Raw genomic sequence first — 24,215 nt, 5'->3', positions numbered from 1 at the left:
CCTGTAGGGCGCAGGGTTTCACCGGGGCCATGACCCAAACCTGCTGGCCCGGCTGGAACTCGACCAGAGTTGCGTTCTGGTCATACCAGCGCTTCATCTCTTCTTGGCTGGCCTCGAGGTTAGCCTCAGGGAGCTCTCTGAACTTCCGGGTCTGGTTGCGGAGCGCCAGGATGTGGCGGAAAACATCAGGGGGGGTCCCCCGGGGGCTTGTCTCCCAGCCCTCTTTGACCAGGCTCAGGGGCCCCCGGACGGGGTGTCCGTATAGTAGTTCGAATGGGCTGAACCCCAGGGACTTTTGGGGAACTTCCCGGTACGCGAACAGGAGGCAAGGGAGGAGGACGTCCCATCTTCGGCGCAGGGGCTCCTCGAGGCCCGGGATCATCCCCTTCAGGGTTCGGTTGAAGCGTTCCACCAGGCCGTTGCCCTGGGGGTGGTAGGGAGTCGTGAACTTATATGTTACTCCGCACTGCTGCCACAGGGACTTCATGTAGCGGGATATGAAGTTAGTGCCGCGATCACTCACAACCTCGCGAGGGAATCCGACACGGGAGAAAATCCCCATGAGAGCCCGGCCCACCACGGGAGCCGTCACGGTGCGGAGGGGAATGGCCTCGGGGTAGCGGGTGGCATGGTCCACCAGGACGAGGATGAATCTGTGGCCCTGGGCGGTCTTCGGATCCAGGGGTCCCACGATGTCGATGCCGACCCGCTCAAACGGGGTACTCACAACGGGAAAGGGTTGTAATGGAGCCTTGCGCTTTCCGCCACTTTTCCCACTGCCCTGGCACGTGAGGCAGGATTTACAGTGGACTTCTACATTTGCTTGCATCTTGGGCCAATAGAAGTGGGTAACTATTCGCTGATATGTTTTGTCTTGGCCTAAGTGTCCTGCCAAGGGTACATCGTGGGCCAGGCCCAGGAGGAGGCTTCTGAAGTGCAGGGGTACCACCAGTACTCGGGCTGCGCCTAGCTCGGCTGACTTTGGTTCGCTGTATAGGAGGCCATTGTCCCAATAGACCCAGTGGGTCCCGGTCCGGTCACCGGCGGTCTGGGCTTCTGCTTGTTGTCGGAGTCCCACGAGGGAAGGGCAGGTGGCCTGTTCCTGGCAGAACTCTTCACGGGAGGGCCTTCCCTCACAGCGCCACTGGGCCATCTCGGGCAGTTCTCCGAGCTCAGTCAGTGCCTCAGGGGCGGAAGGTTCCGGCCCTTCTCCCGGGTTAGTGTCTTCTTCTCCCTCCGAAGGAGGGTTGTCCGTTTCCGGTAGGGTGTCCCGGTTCTCGGGGACAGTGTTCGGTGGGATGGCCTCACCGCCCTCGGAGGGAGGCAATCGCGCGGTCATGGAGCGCGTGGTGGCGCAGACCCATTCGGGTAGGCCCATCATCCCGAGATGGGCTCTTCGTTCCACTTGCCCCCACGGGGAACTCTCAAAGTCGTTGCCCAGGAGGCAGTCTACGGGCTGTGATGTTCGGACGGCTACCTTCAATTCTCCGGAGACTCCTCCCCACTCGAAAGGCACCAGAGCCATCTGGCAGAGGCTCTCGGAATTGTCGGAGGATATGACCGGACAGAGGGCACCAGGTAGGATCTGGTCTTCAGAGATTAGTTTGCGGTGGACCGCGGTGACACTTGCTCCGGTATCGCGGAGGCCCTCGACTCGGTGGCCGTTGATGGTCACCTGCTGTCGGTACTTCTTCGTGTTGGCGGGCAAGGGTGTCCCAGGGACCATCTCTCGATCACCAAGGGAGACCAGGGCCATGGCAGCTGGTTCCCACTCTTCAGAGTCCTCTATCTCTTCCCCTAGGGCCACGGAGGCCATCTGCCGGGCCGGGGGGTTGGTCGTTGCGGTTCGTTGATACTGGGGACACTGGGGGTCATTGGCGTAGTGTCCGGGCTGTTGGCAGCGGAAGCAGGTGATCCTGGTTCGAGGCCCTAGCTGTCCCAGGGCTCTGGTGCTGGCTGGGGACGGGGCTGGACCTGCCGCTGGTGGGCTGCTGGGAGGGCTGTGCGGGGGCCCCCCTGGGAAGTCTCTCGGTCGGCCGTGGTTTCCTCCGCCCCTCTGGCGGGGGGGTCCTTGACTGTGGCGACCGTAGTCTCCCACGGGGCCTCGGGTGGCCCGGGTGTACACCCAACGGTCAGCCTCGGCGGCCAGCTTTCGAGGGTCGGTGAGTTTACTGTCCAAGAGATGTTGGTGCAGTTCTACAAAGCAATTGGCCGCTAAATGTTCCCAGGCGATCAGATCAAACAGCTCTTCGAAGGTGGAGACCTTGCTGCCCTTGATCCACCCGTCCAAGGCCCGGCTGTAAAAGTTCACGTATTCTACCCATGTGGTGCCCGGTATCTTTTTGCAATCTCGGAACCGTTGCCGGTACATCTCGGGGGTGAGTCCATACCGGCCCACGAGGGCTTCTTTCATGTGGCTGTAGGAGTTCATGACTGTGGAGGGCAGATCCAGCAGGGTATCTCTTCCTTCGCTTAAGAACCGGCCCCACAGGCCAGCCCCCCAATCCTTCTGCGGGACTCGGTGAGAGGTCATGGCGACTTCGTAGGCCTTAAACCACTGCTGGATATCGTCGTTTTTGTAATACTCCATTACCACATCCTTGGGGATGTGGACTTTGGCTTCCACGGTGGGAGCGGATGGTAGATTCCCGGAAGGTCGTGACTCTTCGCTTTTAGCCCTCAACTCGATCTCTTTCAGGCTGCGTTCATGTTCAAGCTGGAGTTTCTTTTCGTCGTGCTCTCTTTGGCGTTTCTTCTCCTCGAGTTCCCCCTGTAGCCGTAACTGCTCGACGGCTAACTTTTTCTCGGCCAGTTTTATTTCTCCCTCGATTTTCAGCTTGGCCAGTTCAAGTTCGTGGTTGCGGCTTCTCTCTCGGTCTGCTAGTTCCTCGGGGGACAGGTTCCCCTCTGGCCCGTTGTTTCTCACCGGGATGCTCCGTGGTTCATGGGCGGAGTCTCCTTCCGTTTGGGTCGGGGGCGCCCCCGTCTCGACCCAGGTCTTCAATACTTTCTGGAAGTCTTCCTTTGTGCTTAATCCGGTGGTAGCGATTCCAAGGTCTTTGCAAAATTGTTTTAATTCTCTATGCGTATAATAGTCCAATTGATCCTCTCGGAACGGTGAGCTCATTTCGGTACCTGCGGCACCCAGGGAGGTTTTTCCTTCCATCTCTGTTTGGTAGTGCGTCAGTCGTTCCCTGCACGCTCTCTTTCGGTGTCGGCTCGTATCCCACCGCTGCCACCAAATGTTGGAAAGGCGTTCGCCGGAGGGGGGTTCGGTACACGTCTTGCCCACCCCTTTGACCCACCTCTCCCAAGTAGGCCGAACCAGGCGCGCACACCCTGAACTTACACTACGAACAGAGGGACACCACACGTATTCTTTGTAGGACGATAGTTTCTTTTATCGAAGAGTTCAAGGGATCTTTATGATCCAAGGAGTAAGTAGTACATCAGCGGCACAAGATACTACAAATCGATGGTAGGGGAATGGGGGTAGCGGGACAGTCTTTGAAGGTAGTGTCTCTGCAAAGTACCCTGCGGATAGCTCACAATCCTCGAGCTGGAGGGTGTTGTTTCTCTGGGCGATCTTTTGCCAATTCGTCCTCGAGGGGAGCGCCGCGAGTCACTCAGCAGGCACAGGTAGTCGGAGTTCGGGAGCCGCGATCTCGTCAGCAGGGCTCAGATGGTTCAATGGCTGGGGGCCGCGAGTCACTCAGCAGGCCCAGGTGGTTCGGAGTTCGGGAGCCGCGATCTCGTCAGCAGGGCTCAGATGGTTCAATGGCTGGGGGCCGCGAGTCACTCAGCAGGCCTAGGTGGTTCGGTGTTCGGGAGCCGCGACAGCGTCAGCAGGCTTCGATGGTTCCAGGTCTTCTCTGCCATTCGTCCCTCCGGCACCCCCTAATATACTCCCCCTGCCCTTTGAAGTCCGGAGTCCTCGCAGAGAGGGGTCTTTGGTGACTGAGGGGGTTCGGCGGGATTTCCTGCCGCTCGTTTCTTTGGTCTTTTCAGGTGGGTCTGGGAGGGTCCCCAGACGCTCGGCAGGCGAGGCGCCTGCTCCCCAGGGGCCTGGTGGCCGATCGAGCCCTCCCGGGGGAAGGCGATCCGAGGTGCGACTGGGCTGGCGCCTCTTGGTCTGGCTCGGGGGTTCCCGCTCCCTCGGTAGGACATGCGTGGTAGGGTGTCGAGTCTGTCGGGGACTCTGGCCGGCCCTCGGGTCTGTGTGGCTGGGGCGGCCGGAGTCGGAGATGCCGTGTCTTGGGGGTGGTTGCAGGTTGGCTGGATGATCGGGAGGGCATACGCCGTGAGGCCGGTCTCACACTCCAGGTCACCACTGCCTTTGGGCCATGGTCGGCACCAAAGCCTACTTCCCGCCGGCCCTAGGCTCGGCGCTGACTCAACTGCCAGATTCAGTACCAATGTTATCAAAACCCAGATCGACACCAGTGCCAAAGCATTCAGTTCCAACTGGAAAATTAGCCCTCCAACTCGTTTAACCAGTCCTCCAGAAGTTGCAGGATGAACTTGATGCTCACCAGAGGCAGATAGACATTCTCCCCAGATGGGTCAAATACTCTCAACCTCTGGGACCAGGCATTCAACCTCCTAAGAGGCAGGTCAGTTTAAAAGATGCTCTGGAGCCCCCTCCTCAACCAAAACAATAAATGAAAATGGATAAAGGAACCAGTGCTCTTCTTGACCCAGGACTGCCACCACCTTCTTCCATCCCACCTATACCTCCACCATCATCTTCCCCACCTCCTTCTCTGCCTGACCCAGTATCCTACACTCCACAGGGGACACTGCATTCCAACATGAGTAAACACAGTTGGCGGGGGGCACATATGACATGCTCCCACAGGGAGACCCTTGGAACTCTTATGATGTGGATTTACCTGGGATACTGATCTTGACCCTACCCAGCAGATGACACGATCTTGTACCATGAGGCTCTAGGTGGGGTTGCTGCATATGATAACATATAGATGCATAAATAGGAGCCTGTCAAATAGGATTTCTTCTTTGAAACCCTTTCCTCGGCCCATCGCTTCATGCAGTATCTCCCCATGATGAAGGGAATGCTCAAGCCCCCTCCTGGTATCTTCAAGGAACCATTCAAGGCTTGGGTTATCGCCCCCTGGTTGACAAAAAAATACAAAGCCCCCCTCCAGATCCCATCTATGTTACGGGTCAACAACCAAAATATTCCTTACTTGTTCATACCGCTCGTAAGTGAGCAAATGCTCAGAGCACCGGTGATGCCTCTCCACTGGATAAAAAGGGCAAACAATAGACACAGGTAGTAAGTGCATCACAGCACAGTCTGCCAAACACAGGCATGGTGCTAATTATTGGTTTCTCTCCAATATGACCGGGTCCATTGGGACAAAATGGAGGAGCTGCTGCAACATCTCCCAGAGGAGCACCATAGGAGAGGATGCAAGTTGATCACAGAAGGCAAACTGATTTCCAACACTACTATCAGGTGTGCCCTAGATGCTGTGGACACCGCTCCTCGGGGGATCAACTGAAGCGTTTTCCTTCACCAACATGCCTGGTTCCATGTCTACGGCTTCAAGCCAGATGTTCAGCAGCATCTTCTCAACGTGCTCTTTGACAAGGAACATCGATTTGGGCCCCATGTTGATGAGATAATGGAGTAAATCAAGAAAGACACAGAGATGGCGAAAGCCATGGGCACCCTTCAGTCGTCTACCATACGTGGGACCTTTCACCACTCAGCATATAACGGAGGATTCAAGACCACCTCCCCTAAAGGCTACACATCATTCAAGCACCGGCCTGTCCAGAAAACCTCCATGGGAGGCTTCTTCATGGGGGCCTACCATGGTAACAGTGCCAAAGGTAGAGGCAAAAGTATCTCCCCCAGCCAAACAATGACTTCCCACTCCTCCCACGACCACAAACACCTGTTGAGGGATGGCTTCAGATGTTCTTCCCTGCATGGCAACATGTCACCTCAAACCTGTGGGTGTTAGACATCATCCAACATGGTTACTGCCCGGAGTACATCTCCACACCACCCACCATACCGCCCCACAGACACATCCTCTCCCCAAAACACCAAGCCCTGCTTCAAGAAGAGCTCCAAGCGCTCTTCCTCAAAGAAGCCATGGAGTCTGTGCAGCAACACCTACAGGGCTCAGGTGTGTATTCCCTCTACTTCCTCCTTCCCAAAAAGGATGGGTCTCCCAGGCCCATTCTGGACCTCAGGCCTGTGAATGAGTACATCCCATCAGAAAACTTCCACATGATTTCAGGATGTTATTCCACTGCTACAGCATTGCGACTTCATGGCTGCACTCAACCTCAAAGACGCCTACTTCCACATCCCAATCCATCCAGCGCATCATCACTATCTCTGGTTTGTCGTAAGTGATCAACAACATTACTAATTCAAAGTGCTGCTCTTCAGGGTCACCACCGCACCTCGAGTTTCAACAAAATGCCTTGCAGTCATAGCTGCCCACCAGTGAAGACAGGGCATCCATGTACTCCCATACCTAGATGATTGGCTGATATAGAGTGCAACGCAGCAGTGCTGTGCGCACACTCAAGCCACTATGAACCTGCTCCACAAACTGGGCTTTATCATCAACACTTTAAAGACCCATTTCCAGCCTCTTCAAATTCAACCCTATCTAGGAGCCATCTTCAATACAGAGGTCAGCAAAATCTAGCCCAGTCCGACAAGTGTCCAGTCCTGCCATGTGTTACTTCCTCTTTTTCAACCAAACCAACAGGTCACAGTCTGGACGGTCATGCGCCTCCTGGTTATGATGGCCTCCTGCATTGCCATAGTACCCCAGCCAAGGCTGTACATGTGCCTGATGCAGGAATGCTTATCGCATCAGTGGTCACAGGCAGAGGGCCGTTGGAAAGATCTAGTGTTGATCAGCTATCACACTCATCTCTCTCTGCAGTGGCAGAATACCAACAACCTGTTGCAGGGGCAGCCTTATCTCAACCTCATTCCGCAGATACCATCACAATGGACGCATCTTTCACTGGTTACAGTGGGATCCCAGTCACCGGGGTCATCTATCTGAAGCTGTTAGCTGTCCATATAGCCATCAAGGCCTTCCTTCCTCACATAGTGGGCAAAGTAGTCTCTCTCCCCCATCAGCTTTCTTTCTTAGCTTAGTCCATCCGGTGCTGGGTTCTTTACCATAGGATCCACCTGCTGGCAGAGAGTTGCCTGGCTCCTGTTCTGGTCGGCGGCCATTTTAGGTCTGGCCCGGCATGTTTTATTCTGTTTATGGCTTCTTTTCTCACCATTACTTTTCTGTTTTTATTTTACCTGCGCTTATTTTTGTTTCCCAGTGCCTCCACCTGGGTGAATAGCCTGCCAGGTAGGAGTGGAGCTATAGGGTTCCAGTATGTTTTTATTTGCCCTGCTCGTTCTCGGCGTTCTGCCACGCCTTAGCCACGGCCTTCTGTAGGCAGGCTACTTAAGTATGACAGTTGCGTGGAACCAGCGGATTCTTCACTGCAAGGTGTTCTGATTAGCCCTCATTTGGATGAGCTACAGGGAATTACTCTTGCTAACCCTGTATTATTTTCCTTGTTGCACACTAGTAGCAGGGATTTGCCTGGCTCCTGTCCCGGTCAGTGGCAATTTTAGGTCAGGTGCCACTAGTTTTATTCTGTTTATTGGTTTCTTTCTTTTCTCACCATTAGTTTGCTGTTTTATTTGAGCTGCACTATTTTTATTTCCCAGTAACTCCACTTAGTAGGGTAGCCTGCCAAGTCGGAGTGGGGCTAAGGCGCTCTAGTTTGTTTTTAAGTGCCCTCCTCGTTCTCAGGATTCTGCCACACCTTAGCCATGCCCTCTTGTAGGTGGGCTACTTCAGCATGACAGCTGCGCTGATGCACCTAAGGTAAGCCAGTCTGTGCCCATCCGTGCCTTGTCGGTGCCAGGGACCAGGACCCCTGCCGGTTCAGAGTCAGCTGCCTTGCACCACATGGCCAAAGAGTTTCTCCAACTTGCTTGTGTTATTGCTGGATAATGCAAGCACTCTATGGATGTTTCTAAGAATGAAATTGGTTGCGGTAAGTGTGGGTTTGCACTCTCGCACTCGAATTATGAGAGACCCGAGGGAAGTAGGGTGGGACACACCTCATACGCAGCAAAATGCTACTTACTGAATTGCCACTCTCTACCAAACCATACATCAGAGATTTATGACTTCTTGACAGATTACAAGCCAGACGTGCTCTTTCATGTTGAAACCTGGCTTACTGCGTTGTCAACCCCTTATATACTTGAGTCTATTCCACAGGATTGTGCAATCCTGAGGAGAGACCAACCAACTCAATGGTGAGATGGGGATTGCCATACTTTTTAAATAGAATATCCCATGTACTTTCATTGAAGTAGAATTTTTCTATGGAGAAGGTCTCCTTGTATCATCACTATTAAACACCAGCAAAGCCTGTGTTACAAACGCACATGGAAATCATGCAAATGTCCTTGCACCTCTAATCATTGAATGTAGCCCTGACGTTTTCAGAGAATGGATACAGATTCAGGCCTGGTTTGTATACAACATGTATGCATTAGCAGGAAAGCCCTGAAAAGAAGCAACACCATAATTGTCACCAAAGTGACATACAAATACATAAATGTGGCAGAAACCATGTGTGTAAACATAACAAAAATACAGACACAACGGAGTATTTTAGATATGAATGGTTGGCTTTGGTGCCTCTGTCTTCCCAGCATTAAGTCAGACATTTGCAGAAGTCTGGGAATGGCAGGTGTAACCCTTATTCATGTTCAGAAATGAATGTGGGACTCAATGAGAGAAGTACGTGAGAATAAAAGTGTGCAAATGCAAGTTTGATAAATATTTGCAAAAGCATAATTGTACACTATAGAGCTGATAACGATGTGGCTCAGAAGGCTCCAGCCATTGGTGGGAGCCTTCCAAGCCGGATCGTAATGAGCCAGTCGGATTCCTTTCCGACCACCTCATTTTAATGAAGGCAATCAGAAAGGAATCCGACCAGTCATTCTGGCTGGCTTCCATGGGCTCCTATGCTGCAAGTATTCTCAAGGGCAGGCCTTTCCACCCTTCAGATTGCGATTACGGTTTCCAACATGGTTTCCATGCAAGTCTGTCCGACATGGAAAGCATATTTGGGGGCCGGAATGCATAGTGCCATAGTAAAATGTAGGAATGCGACCGAACAGTGGGGTATATTTACAAGAACTTAACGCTGCTGTAGCATCAATTGTTTTACGTTACGGCAGCTTTTCGTTTATCGCCATATTTACAAGCTGCCGCTAACTCCAGTTAGCAGCAATTTTCCGGCATAAACAGGATTTTTTTCAAGATCGCCACTTCTGTTAGCGGGATTTAACAAAAATGAGATGCAAGGTAGTTGTTCCCATGAAAAAACTGCTGCTAAACGCACAGTGCGACATTTACAAGGAAATCCCAGAACGTAGATAAACCCAAAAAAACTGCCACTAAGTCCAATTAGAGGTAGTTTTTTAAGGCCAGAAAAAGCTAGTCCTAAAATTGGTGCACACACTTGGGCCCACAGATTTGGGTGCTGGACAGTGCTGCAAGGAATATTGTTGCCCTACCCTGTGCCAAAACAAAAGGTCAGGAATGCACCCTATCAATAAGATAGGGCACATTCCTGGGCCCCATTCATGAAAAGTTTACTATACGGTGCTCCTTGTCGTAATCAATGACAGATATGTCTGAAATACTGATGTATCTGTTGGCGCTAAAGTCAAGCATTGCTGTTGTTATGTTGCAAGCATGAAGCAACTCCAGCAATGTATGAGGCCAGCCTATCACTATGGCACTGCATCACCCTTATGCCTTCCATGATGTTTTGACACAGTGGCATCCTAGAATTGTTGCAGTGAAATCTGATAGATTTTACTGCACAATTCCTACCACGCTTTGCTGCGTGGGAACCCCCACCCTGCATACATCATACCTGATGCTGGTATAATGTGGCACAGGGCTTTACAAGGTCACACATATGCCTAGATGAGTCACTTTGTAAATACGACACAACGTGGCGCAAAATTCACGCAGCAAGTACATCAAAAAAATTATGCACCAGTGACGTTAAACTGTCAGAAGGGACTCATGAATAAGCTCCCCTGTATTTTTCCCTTACATTGATGCACAATGGCTGCCATGCACCAATGCAGGCGCCATGGTGCAAGGGTTACTGTGTTGCAGAGTTGATTGATGTTGTGCAGGAATTGACACCTTACTGCACAAAACCTATTAATCCTGGGTATTTCCTCTTTCTTTGTGTGCTGCAGAATGCTGCACACATAGAAAAAGTGAAAAAAGAGGAGAAATGAAAACATTCATCCTCGTAGCGCCACCCAAATGCCATGCTTGAGGTGGTGATAGATTCTAACAAATTCCCAAGGTTTACAGTTTCTCGTAAACCTGGGAATGCTTCAGATTCCATTAGTTTGGCATGGGAATGCCCACAGCAACACCAATTGAATGCCCCTTTCGCACTGTTTAATGTGTAAAGGGCACATATTTATGAGTCTGTGAAAAGCAACGTAAAGTGGCTTTACGTGGCCTTGTAACCATGCTGTGGCACATTGTGCCACCGGAACATAAATGAGGCCCTTGGATAATAGAAGAACTCTCACAATTCATCCTTGGCAAGGCCAACGACGCCATGGACCTCCTGCCATTGCAGCTCGGAACATCAAGGTGATCACCACCACCACCCCTGACATGCATTGCTCACCTGAACAACTGCTACAGTCCCTTTGTGTGACAACTGGAACTGATCCCCTCTAAGTGCTGACCTCGTTACACCAGAACTACAGCAACAGGAAGATGGAGACCATAAACCGCAGCAAGCCAGAGACTCTCCTGAGCTGTCTGTAACCATGGAAGAAGGAGAGACGCAAAACCAGTCAACATTAAATTAGGTTATCTACCATCTGAGGAGTCACATTCAGGGGCTGCATGGACTCTGCACCAGATGACCACATTGCAGTGGAGCCCATGTCACTGGGGGAGCATTCAAAGGAAGTGTTGGGATCCTGTCTCTGAGTGTCATTGCACATCGTTACCGCCACATACAACATCTTCTGCCTCTCTTGTATAACCTGCTGCAGACTGGGGGTGGCTTGTAGTTGTTCCTCCTATGCCTTCCAGTATGACTGGCTCCATGATTGACAGCTTGTTCCGCAGACCCTTCACGTCCTGTCTGCAGCACCTGGCGACCAGTAGATTGCAGCCAGGTCCAGACCTGTTCAGCGACGTCAATGATTTGCGTCTACATCAGAGATCACTCGCAGCATTTATGGGTAGAGGAGGGAGTATTTGATGCCAAACTCTCTGAGGCATCACTTAACCACTAGAGACAAGCCCCTCTGCCGCTGCACACCGTGGCATAGTCAGGGAAGAAAATAATTGTGGCATTATCCACTTTCATCTCCCCCAGCTTGCGTACATTGTTCAGGACAGTGTCACAATCCCTGTATGAGGCAGAAGAGAAAGGGTCTAGGACCTGTTCCCGGTAGCAGGTGGCTAACCGGCGCTCGATGGGCCGATCCACAACAAAGAATGTGGAGGGTGCACCTGCCACTGCATCAGCACCTTCTGCTCCCTCTGACAGACCAACACCCTCGCGTTGTTATGCTGGGAGCTGCCCTCCGCATCCTCCGCTGTTCTTGCCAGTAACTTCACAAGGGCCATTAACTACTACACCTCCAACGCTGCACTCAGGGTACTCGAGGGGACTTTGGCCAGTTCTTCCTCAATGTCGGGTACCTTGTAAGTCAGCTTGCCAGGATCTGCGTGCTCCAGGATGAAGTAAAAATGTTTATCGCCTTGACGCTAGCGTTAGCGACTGTTTTCACTGTGGCTAGTTGATACTATCGCCTTCTAGCAATGTATTGTACATATGTCGCTAACAGGGTGATAGTTTTTGACGATAGAGAGCATCAAAAAAATTGCCGCTAACTGACGCAAAAACTGAGTAGCGGTAATTCTTGTAAATATACCCTAGTGTTTGGTCGCATCCTAATGAGGAGGTCGGGACTGCCAACCGGGTGTCAATCAGTTCCATGACCGATGCGGTGTTGGGCGAAAGTGATTCCGCCCGACATTGTAATGAGGGCCATATTACGTATTTCATATGTGTAACTGCTTAGGCTACCACAGTTCTGCATGAGTATCACTGAATTACTTGAAGGGCTCTAATATTTTTTTAATCTACCCTCAAGCGTAGGCATAAGCCCTCAGGCGCAGATTTTGAATTATTTTGTGAAATCAGCCCATAGCCCTTGTAGTATTCCTACACTTTCTTACTCATGGCCAACCCCTTCTACAGATCCCCTACTAATAATCATGAGCTCTCCTTTGGCCCTGAGTGTAAGTGGTAAAATTGCACTGGGAGTGATAACCCTCGGTGGAATTCTACCACTGCAATTCCAAGTTTCCCAGGCCCTCAATTATGAGGTCTGCATAATCTGTGTTAGAAATTACCATTGTTTGCACAGTGTACCCCCAGGTTTATGCCTTTTATTACTGAATCTGTTTTTGTAGGCCATAGACTTTTCTGCTCTTTACGGCTGCCAACAAGAGGTAAAGTTCTTGTGCTCACCTTTTTAAACATGGTAAAATTGGCATACCCCTAATTGGCACATTTAATTTACTTGTAAGTCCCTAGTATGTGGTACCGCCTGCACCCAGGGCTAATAAACTAAATGCTACTACTGGGCTGCAGCATTCATTGTGCCAACCACTAAAGTAGCACTGCCTGTAGTACAGTTCTTAACTGTCATTTCAACCTAGCAAAATATGCATTTTATCAGTCCTAAGCCTTCCTCTGATATATAGGTCTTAAATCCCAAAAGGCAGGGTGAATGGCATTTAACAGTAGGACATGTATATATAATGCTTTACATGTCCTGGCAGTGAAAAACATACAAAGTTGTTTTTCACTGTAGAAAGGTTGGTTCTCCCATCGGTTAATACTGATTTACAGTATTACATTTAATAGGTACTATATTCACTTTGGGAATACCTAGAAAAATGCATCATTTATATTACTGTTTTTGAAATGCTACATTTAGAAAGTTGGCATTTTTCTGCCTAAAACCAAAATGCTTTTCTGCCAGTGTCCAGCTGTCACCTTACCCCTGATTGCGCCCTTGTGGTGAGATGTGTATTGCTCCCAGACAGTGGACTAGGGGCTCTAGGTGTGTAGAGAGGGTCTGCTCCCTTGACTGGGTGGCACAGGGTTTTGCCCAGCCCCGTCTTGATCTTCAAAGGAGGCCTACCTTGTTACAGGCAAAAGACACTCCTAGGCCTGCCTCTCTTTTGTCTCTATAATTGGGCTGACTCCGAACCTAGTGATAGGGGAGGTACTAACCAGAACTGTTTTTTTCTGGATGAACAAAGGATTGCATACCACCTACAGGCTGGCATTGTGGCATAAATAGGGACCCCACTGACCTCTCAAAACAGTTCTCAACCTGTGACAACTCAGAAGAAGGGCTGCCTTGCTGTCTGAAAAACCTAAAGGAAGTCTGGACTTGATGACCTTGAACAGTCCCCCCCAGAAGTGACTCCAATGGCCAGCTGGATGACAACCTGTCTGAGCTACAGGGACATAACAAGCTTCCACAGACCTCTTTTCTTGCAACTGCTCAGCTGACAAGTTCCAATTGGACCTACCCTGGACCCTGCTGTTGGCCTCTGTTGGAGTGGGCCCTAACCCCCAAGCAGTGCCCCCAGGTCCTAGAACCTTGGCTTGTTGTAGAGTGTACAACTCCTGTCCCTAAACTGCAAGATCTGGAACTTAAAAACGTTTTTCCAACTTTCTGCCTGAAGAACCAAAAGAGTGGGATCGGCATTGAAGCCACAGCCATCACCATTGAATTCCCTGTCAACTTCACCTAGTGGGTTTGACCCGTTGAAAGGGATCTTTCATCCAGGAAAAAAGTTTTTAAGACTTAACTGAGACTGATGTTGAGCAGCTTCCAATCAACTTCCAGGCCTTCCTGGACACAGACTTCAGACTTTGCCTGCTCAGAACTTTCCCGCCTTTATCAATGACCATCCGGAACTCTGCTCTTCAGCTGACCACCATCGTCGAGCCTACTCCCCTTCAGAACTAGATGGTAGCTTGCCCAGCTGCCGACTCATCAACAACTACTTTTTCTCCATGAAAGTCAGAAGGTGAACTTTGACCCGGGTCTAAGCTGCTCACTGTATCCACCTTGCAATCCATCACAGTCAGCCTTAACTTTTGATTTTAAACTGGTCTAACGCAACCAGATACCCACGGTTGTAACTTTGAGCTTATTGGCCCTATTTTTAATTCAGACTTTAAAAATTATTTCCTCCGATTCTAAATATTTGATTTTTTTATTTTGATGTAATTTTATTTATTTAAATATTCTTTTAAATTGGTTTGGTATTTTACTTGTGTCGTGTTTTCACCTAATTATTTGAGTGTTGCATAAACACTTTGGGGCAGATTTATGTTCCCTGGCGCATCCCTGCAAATCAGCATGGATGCGCCAGGGAAGATGCGTCACACAAGTTTGCCCTTGCGCCACCGCAGATGCGCCGCATTTACAAAGCAGTGCATCGTGGCGCAAGGACAAGCAGATACGTGACGCATCTGCCGGCGTAAGGTTGGCACAGTGCTGAAGTTGCGTCGCAAGCGCGACGCAACTCCAGCACTGTTCCAACCTACCCTACCCCTAACATGGTGCGTCAAGCCTTACGCCTACTTCAAGCAGGTGCAGGGTTTTGACGCATCAGCGTTGGGAAAGTGACTCAGTGAAATCTTATAGATTTCACTGCGTCACTTTTCAGAGGCGTTCCTGCGACGGAACGCCTCCCCTGAGTAGAAACACCCACATGAAACCTGACACAGGTTTCATGTGGCTCAGGGCTTTACACCGTGACGCATCTCCATAGATGCGTCACGATGTAAATGGGGCGCAACATGGCGCAGGGTTTACGCCGCCGCTGCGTCACAAAAGTGACGCAACGGCGGCGTAAATGGGGCGCAAGTCCCTCATAAATCTGCCCCTTTATACATTGCCTCTACGTTAAGCCAAGCTACCAGTGTGTTAAGCATAGGCTTATTTAAAATAAATGCTCCAACTTCATACATGCCTAATCAGATAATTGCATACTCGGAGACACTCTTACATGCTGCAGGGTAGGTGCACCACCACCATTTGTTCCTTGTCCAACTAATGCAGCAGCATAGAGATATGCTCCGACAAGATAGACAGAAGCCTATTCCCAGCCCTTTGGTGTGTCCATACCAAAAATTGGCAAGCAACTAATCAGCCTTTTTTGTGTGGCCATATAATTTGCTTCCTAGCCATAGATTTTGCCTTGCCATCACTGCATGTCTCATCTCTGTTTGGGATTCTGGTGCTTTTATCTTATTGAAGCAAAATTCGTGCAGTCTTAGCAGACACTCTAATTTAGTTGTTTTAGCCTGATAAAAAAGAACATGTACTTTAGTTTTCCAAAGAAATATGTGATGTCTTCTTAAGGACCTTCTTTCTTATGTTACAGATTATGGGGTCTTCAGTCAGGAGCAGATGGAAGAGGAAAAAGATGACGGTGTTCCTGATGAAATGGAGCAAACTCTACTCTCACTTTCCGAAACAGGCAAGGCCACAGTCAGCGGCCTAGCTCTATGGAGGCAACAAGTGTTGGCCATCGCAAGAGTTCGTGTCCTTAAGTTAAAAAATGAAAGTAAAGCACTGAGATCCATGTAAGTAGTATCCCTATAAAGTGACGGGGTTGATAATGAGCTTGTGCAAAAAACAATAAAAGGACCAATTGCACTTATCGTAGAGCATAATTCCTATGTGGATTTTTGTGCTGCACTAATATTAATGGTCAGGTATGCCACACCCAGTTCTGGAGACAGTTTACTTGATTTTTCTGGCCAAGAAATCTAGCTAGCAAAATCTCTTTGAAAAGGGGCTGCATTGCTGGACAAGTTTCCTATCTCCACCAAATCCTCATGCAAGGCACAAGGGAAAGCATATAATGCTTCCCCTTTCCAGGCAACATTCTCTACTGTGATGCCCACCAGCTGCTCGCCTCCCCACAAAGAGGTCCTGCCAACACATGGTAAATATCTACATTAAACTCATGAGAATCAGAAATATATGCAGAATAGCATCTGGGATCTAATTTGTAATTGAAGGAATTCTGGGCAGAGATTATGGGGAACAATTTCGTACTCCTGCAGTTGCCCTAAAGAATGTTGCCAAACTCGTGATCTGGGTCATAATGTTCTACCTTGCTTGATTTTGTTCAGAACAATCACTGATGCTCTTTATTTAGGAAAACGTCTATTTATTCATAAATTAGAGTCATATTTATGTAATTATCATGCATCGCAGCAAGTCATCTTGCAGTGTTGCGCGATAGGGAAATGGCAGGAATGAGCCGTACTTGACAATATGCGGTGCATTCCTGTCATTTCCCAACTCTGGTGCAAGGTTGCCTTTGTTGCAAGTAGGATTGTTTTTGTGCTGGAAGTGGTCCCTTCCTGCAAAAAAACAATCCCCTGAGGCATTTTCCTCTTATGTGTGCTGCAGAATGCTCAACTGGGAATGCGTAGCAGTTTTGGCCCATTTCCAGGTCTACCAATTATGGTAAATCTGGGAATGCATCAAAGTCCATAGGTGTTATGTAATGAAACGCAATGATTTACGCTGCATTGCTTTGCTCCAGATTTATCAAGCCACTCCAGACCACACAAGGTCACCTTGCGTGGCTTGATAAATTGCACTTAGTAGTTGTGTCATGCTTACAATCCGTTCTGTGGTGCAAGTGCAATGCAACTACATGATAAATATTGCACAAAGTATAGTGCATTGCAATGCAATGGGGTATCCTAGTCAACCTCAGGACCTGGGCAGCGTTTAGTACAATAAACAAATGGTCCAGTTGAGTAGAACAATAGCACACAAATAATGCTTTAAACAACAGAGACATTTCTTTTAAGAAAAGGAAAAGAAATGTAAACGAAAAACACAACCAACGATAGAATTATATCAAATGCATATATTAATATTATGGCTTAAATATATGAGTGTATCTATATACACTGTACTGTAGGTTGCTACAGTCCTGCAAAAGTGGAAAAAGTGCTTGTGCAATGTTACATGTGACAGTATAGTGACTGTAAAACTTAAATAGAAGATAATAACTTGCAGTGCTTCAGCCACCTGCATGTTGCCTGTCAAGGATGATAAATTTCTGAATTCCCATATATCCAGGGCAACCGGAAAGTTGTCTTAAATGCCCAAATGGGATTATGTCTTAGTACAGGCAAATATTTAGAGCATGGATGTTTTGACCCAAGATAACGAGGTTACTGGGAGCCATCTGGATGGGTCTTCATCAGGACGTTAGGGTGGGCCAACCCATGTAGTGATATATTGGAATATTCAAAAAGGCCAAAACTGGTGTGTTGTCTAAAATTATTGTGCTCATGGCCATGTAAAACTCACCTAGAGTTGCGTGAAACATCCATAAGTTTATTGCTATTGAGTTAGGTAGATGGCAACATGGCTCATCTACAGGCTTGAAAAATCAATGCAATTCTGAATATACAAAGCACGGAAAGACAATTAGATTGAGCATATACGGTGTGACCAATACATAGGAGTAAGTGAATACTAGGATTCCCCTCCCCTCCACAAAAGTCTCTGTGCTAAATGACTAATAATCATAATGTAAACACAAAAGAAGGGCCAGGGGAGATTTAGAGACCGGCGGGTGTTCACTCCCAGTTAATATAAATTTCACTCAAAGAAACACCCTAGTCGAAAGAAAAATTAGAAACCTAACAGTGCAAAAAGTTTTCCTCTTATAGCATGAAATCTCACACCCACCAGAGGTGGAATGCTTCATCATTGGGATTCTCCTCACACTGTGACAGCAGATCACGGTGCGGGCTACAACTCCTTTTCTAATCAGGAGAAGCTCTTCGGATGTTTTAATATAAGGTATAAAACACTATGGAGACATGCAGAGTGGTGACGCTAGCAGAGCATGCAAAATGTGCACAAAAATGTGGTGATAATGATTAAAACTGACTTCAGAGCAGGCGTACAACTTTATTCTTGCATGCCTGTATCAGGATTATAAAGAGGGAAGAGACACAGCAGCAGTCAACTGACCCTGCTTACGTGTGTCATTGGTCAACATTTTTCTGCCAAAAGACCCTCTTTAGCGGTATATCCGCATTCATCAGGACCTTAGGAAGATTCACTTCTGCTCAAACGTGCATATAAAGGAACAAATACAGAACCGAAATTGGTGTTCCCCAATGATTCAACAGCGGATCCACTAGCTAACGACCTGTAAGGAGATATAAGAAAAATTGGTTACTGCAAGAGTGTTAGAAACACTTAACAATATAGTACCACTAATAGCCCAATCAATGGAACAATTTTTCCACCACGGAAGTGTATGTATACCATAAACACAGTTGTAGCGTACATACAACCCACACAAGCTTACTGGCAGACGTGGCATGAAAGTAAAGCAACGGGCAATTTATTTTGCCGGTTTGAAATTGAAGTAACACGATGAGGGGTTAGTGAAGCTGCCATCAATCTTGTCAATAAAAGTTAAAATAGTGATAAACAGTGAAGCTGCGAAATGCAGGCAAAGCAATAACTCATACAGTGATTTTAGCGAGTCGCAAGTATAGCATGATTCGTGTATGAGCCGCTTATCTCAGGAGGATGTCTCTATGACGTCCATCCACTGACACGTTTGAGGATGGTGGTGTCGGCTGCAATGGGGTTATGCGAGGGTGGGGTAGAGTGCCATGAGAACACGTATAAGCGGCGTAACGGCACTAAATGCTGATGGGAGATCTAGTGTGCAGTGGAATGTGGATGGTGCTTAAGGATAAGGCATAATGTTCCAGCATATCTCAGTTTGGCATTTACTGCAGAATTACAGCGGCTGATTGATGATAAAAAGAGGCCTTAATACAGATCATTAACAGAACATGATGGCAAGTAGAGTAGTGCATTAATATTCTCAGAGGGTGCATGCCCCCATTTGAATATCTTGTATCATGCTGAAAAGTTGCTTGGACCGTGGCTGGATGGTCAAGAGAAAAAGAGTGAACCTTGATACATCACTGATAAGGCTTAGGAGTGTGACAGGTAGCCCTCAAGGATGTTGAAGAGCCCAATCAATAGAGGTAGTCAAAGGGGCCAACAATCATGTTGTGTGAAAGTATGTAACATAATGGTACAGGAGGGAGAAGAAGCTAAAGCTAGCATGTTAAGGTATAGATGTCCACGGTATCTCATCATTAAGGCCATTCACATGACGGTTCGTGATCCATGAGCACAGTATTGTCCAACTTCCTCAGCCTAGCTGTTTCCTACTGTTACATAATCATCACCACTGTGGTGAGCAGAACACTTCTTCTGGCAGGCAGCTGTAGTGCTTCAAGCAATCGCATAACATGATGCCCATTTCGAATAGGAGATTCACATGAAGTCATAAATCCCGTTCGGATTCTGGAAGTGAAACTCAGCCACCTTTTAAGTTTATCAACCTTCACCCTGACCCAGGTGCCATTTGTAAAAACCTTGTCACTCTTCTTTACTTTCACATGGTGGCGTTCTGATAATCGTCAACTTTCTCGTGGTGTAGTCCACACAACATAGCCCAGACCTGGCCAACCAGGCTGGGACTATCGCAGTACATGGCACCCTTCCCTTGAGAAGTCAGAAAGGATTTTCGCCCATTACAGTATGCGGAGTGACCCAATAGTTCTATAGCATCTTCTTCACCTGTCTTCTCCAGCAGAAGTTGCTAGCCAGAGCCAATTGAATGCTTTCCCCCAAAACTCGGTTGAAATGCTCAATTAAGCCATTTCCCCAGGGATGATACACAGGGGTCTTGCAGTGCCCGATTCCCCAATTTTCGAGGAACTCACTGAATTATTCAGATACGAATTGCCATTATCTGTCATAATTACTTCTGGACAACCAGCTCGACGAAAAAATTCTTCACTAAATGCTATGATATTATTAGCTTTCACTTCCTTTACAAATCCCACTTCAGGCCATTTAGAAAAATAGTCCATCATCTATGGCATACTTCTCACTGACACCCAAACCCTTAAACGGTCAACAAATATGTATGACTACCCTTTGCCAAGGCCGCATGGGTAGGGTTACTGGATTAATTCTAGACTCATGCACCACGTGTGATTTATCACTACATTCACATGGAATACAATTCTACACTTGGTGTTTGTCCATCCCAGGCCGCCAAAAATCTACCCAGGCCCTCCATTTCATGGCAGACATCCCTCCATGGCCCTCATGTAGCAAATTCATCACTCTCCCCCAGAGACCCTCCGGTACAACCAAACGCACATCTCTTCTCACAATGCCCCTATCAACAGATATCCCCCTCCCACATTCTTATAGGGCTCCAACTCCACATGGTCCTTCCAACCCCATAAATTGGGTAACGCCATAATAAGCCTTGTCAGGACAGAATCCTCTGACACAGCTTTCATCCACTCATCCTGCTTAATGGCTCCCCAAAATCAAATATTTTGGCCATCATCCATTCATCCTCCTCAATCTCCTCCTCACAGGTTAACCCCTATCTGGACAGACAATCTGCGTTAATGTTTTTAGTTCCAGAGACATACTTTTTTTTTTTTACAACCAATAATACATTATATACATTTAACAAGCAAAATAAGATCAACAGCCACACACAATTTCCTGAATCCAGGGTGAGAGAAAAAAAAACATACCTATACAAAAATCATAATTATAGACTATACACTTTGAAACATAAACTAAGCCCTAGTATGCCCCAAATGGTCAATTATAGGGTCCCATATCTCCATACCTAGTGTTGGTTTATGCCGCCCCTTGAGAGCAAACACGCTATACTCTAGGTTACAGATAGAATAGAATAGGCACAGATCCCCTGAAATTTATTGCTGATCTTTTCACTGAAGCTTTCCCAGAAATGACACAGTGGACTTGGGATATGGTGGTGCAACGAGCGCATCGGTTTCCCTTCCAACTGAACATTCATTCTGGCTCTAGCCATGCTACTCCTCAACCTAGAGCAATTTTGATCTGTCTTTCTGACTTTTTGTCTAGGCAAGCGTTATATGATCTGGCAAGGCCCGACAGAAAAAGAAAAGGAGAAGGATTTGAGTTTTTTGTGCGACCAGATTACTGTCACACAACTGTGGAAAAAAGGTGGCAATTGCGACAGTTAATTGATCCTTTCCAGAACCAAAATGCTCAAGTGTTTCTCCTCAATCCCACCAAACCTAAAGTTATATATAAAGACAAAACCCAGTTTTTTACTTCTGAAGTTAAGGCTAGGGAATTTCTACAAGGCATTAAACCATAGGAAGTTGGTTGATGTGTGACAGGAACTTGCGGATTTATTATTGCATGCTGAGGACGGCTTTGTATAAAATAGCGGGTACTTTATTGTGGGGTGGTATTCATTTTGGGCAGTGCTGGACGAATTTGGGTGGGGACTAGGGGTGGGCGGAATTTGCGTAATCGCTTTACGCAAATCTCCGCGAAACGGTAAAAAATCTCCGCGAACACGCAGAAATTCCGCGAACACGCGGAATTGCTTGTTCGCGATACTTTTTTCCTGTTCGCGATCGCTGTTTGCATGCTCGGGGTGAAATATCTCGCGAACACGCATATTGAGAACGCGAACAAGCAAAAAATTTCGCAAAGTCGCGGAACGCAGATTTTTGGGCAATTTCGCGTTCTCCGCGGAACGCGAAATTACCCAAATTCCGCAAATTCCGCGAACGGAGTGGAATTTACCGCCCAGGCCTAGTGGGGACGAGAAGGGGGGCGATTGACGATGTTACGAGGCTTCCCATCGTTCTAGACCTCGGGTCTTCAGCCTCTATGTGTGGGGTGCTAGGGGATGCTTCTGCCAGCAGAGAAAGCGCAGGGGTGCGGCTGGGGGGTGGTCCTGGGGATGGAGGGGCTGCTGTACAGTCACGGGGGTGAAAATAAAAAATAAGCCAATAAATGAGTTACAGTCAATATGTGTAAATATGGTGTGGTCAGGGTGGAGAGCTTTTTTCAAAATTGTCTTAAGATGAGAGAATGACAGATAGATTGTCTATTTGTTCTTTCAATGTGCGTGGCCTCAATGACAGAGATAAGAGACAAAGAGTAGCCCAGGAAATGAGAAAGATGTCTCCGGATGTGGTCTGCCTACAAGAGACACACATACCGTGGGGTAAACGTAAGTCTATCGCCGAGTTAGGGTATAAGTTTTGGTTTGTACGTCACAAGGAACTACAATAAGAGGTGTGGCTATCCTTGCCAGGCCGAATATTGTATCCTGTGGTAGGATTCTGGCTGACAAAAGTGGGCGGTGGGCAATAGTCAAATGTTCATCTGGTAATAGAAAATTCACAATATGTTCCGTATATGGATCGAACTTCGATGAGTCTCAGGTATTGGAATATTTAAGCTTAGAACTGGTCTCCTGGGCATCTCCCCTTATACTGTGCGGGGATTTTAATATTCAATTAGAGGAGGTTGCACAATGTCCCGCAGGTAATAAATATGTTGATCAGAAACCCAAAATTCACAAAGTCTTACAGCAACATTTGTATGAACATGGTTTAGTGGATGTGTGGCCAAGGCTAAAATATCCTGGGCCCGATTCACAGAACTAACTTAAGACAAAATTCTAAACTTACTACCATTTTGGTATTCACAGAAGGCACTTATTCATTTTGGTATTCACAGAAGGCACTTACTCATTTCGGTATTCACAGAGGTTAGGAGTCCTAACTTTAGGACTCCTAAATGCCTTCTGTGAATACCAAAAGTCTTAAAATTAGGATTTTTCTCAGTTTAGGAGTAGTAAAGTTAGAACTCCTAACTTTAGGACTCCTAAATGCCTCCTGTGAATAACGAAAGTCTTAAAATTAGGATTTTTCTCAGTTTATTAGTAGTAAAGTTAGGACTCCTAACTTTAGGACTCCTAAATGCCTTCTGTGAATATCGAAAGTCGTAAAGTTAGGATTTTTCTCAGTTTAGGAGTAGTAAAGTTAGGGGTCCTAACTTTACTACTCCTAAACTGAGAAAAATCCTAATTTTAAGACTTTCGGTATTCACAGAAGGCATTTAGGAGTCCTAAAGTTAGGACTCCTAACTTCTGTGAATACCGAAATGAGTAAGTGCCTTCTGTGAATACCAAAATGAGTAAGTGTCTTCTGTGAATACCAAAATGGTAGTAAGTTTAGGATTTTGTCTTAAGTTAGTTCTGTGAATCGGGCCCCCTGATCTGGGGTTCACACACTATTCTTGTCCGCATCAAAAACTAGATTAGATCATTTTTTTGTAACGAAAAATTATTTAGCGGAGGCACAGATACAAATTTACCCAGGGGTCACTTCAGATCACAACCCACTATCAAAAAAACTTGTAATGCCTGGCTTGGTTTGGAGTCATGGGACTTTCTCATTTGATAGAAAGTTACTTCTTAATGATCAAGTTATTTCTCATATTCAACAATGGCTAATCCAATTTTTGTCTATTAACCATACTCATCGCATGGTTTGGGATGCTTTAAAGGCGGGGCTTCGGGGTGAAATTTTAAGTTTTGGACTCCATGTTCAAAAACAGCAGAGACAGGTAACGCAGGAATTATACGTAGATCTTCAGAATGCAGAGTATGCTCTTATAGAAGCCATGCAGGCAAACCTTGACATTACCCAGGTGCAAACGAAGGCAGATTGCTGCAAGGCTAGGATTAATGCTCCTTGGGCCAAAGAAAACGCCTATCACTGAGAGTTGGTTAACCGATATGGCAATCTGATACCAACTTTTAACGAAACTGCCAAAACTGCACCATGTGCAACTCCTTACCACAACAGCAGCATATTCAGTGCATGGTGTGCCTGTCACCACGAACGACAGGCCAATGCAGCAGGTGAAGTCGACGCATGCCCTCTTCTCAGAGGTGTGCCTCTCACCAAGAAGGACAAGCCGATTCACCAGCAACAACTGGTGATGTTGCTTCCCACCCACCCACCTATCAGCAAAGGACTGTGTGTTGAATCGTGACACTGCCTCAATCAACAGATTCCATGGCGAGGCATGTGCACAATGAGGACACACATTGAGA

At 47.6% G+C, this 24,215-nt stretch overlaps 1 protein-coding gene across 3 annotated transcripts in view; it reads left to right on the top strand.

Annotated features, from left to right (window-relative positions):
• The window catches only part of LOC146810314 (ATP-binding cassette sub-family A member 10-like), a 1,546,030-nt gene that overhangs the window by 911,677 nt on the left and 610,138 nt on the right, over positions 1 to 24,215 (top strand). For all 3 annotated transcript variants that reach the window (XM_085617307.1, XM_085617308.1, XM_085617306.1), the window contains one exon: positions 15,579 to 15,780. In XM_085617307.1, coding sequence (XP_085473433.1) covers positions 15,579 to 15,780 — 202 coding nt within the window. The remainder of the gene's footprint in view (positions 1 to 15,578; positions 15,781 to 24,215) is intronic.

The sequence above is a fragment of the Triturus cristatus genome, chromosome 7, assembly GCF_964204655.1.
Source record: "Triturus cristatus chromosome 7, aTriCri1.1, whole genome shotgun sequence".
Lineage (NCBI taxonomy): Eukaryota > Metazoa > Chordata > Amphibia > Caudata > Salamandridae > Triturus > Triturus cristatus.
The sequence above is the reverse complement of the archived record's forward strand: the minus strand, read 5'-3'. Positions and strand labels throughout refer to the sequence as shown.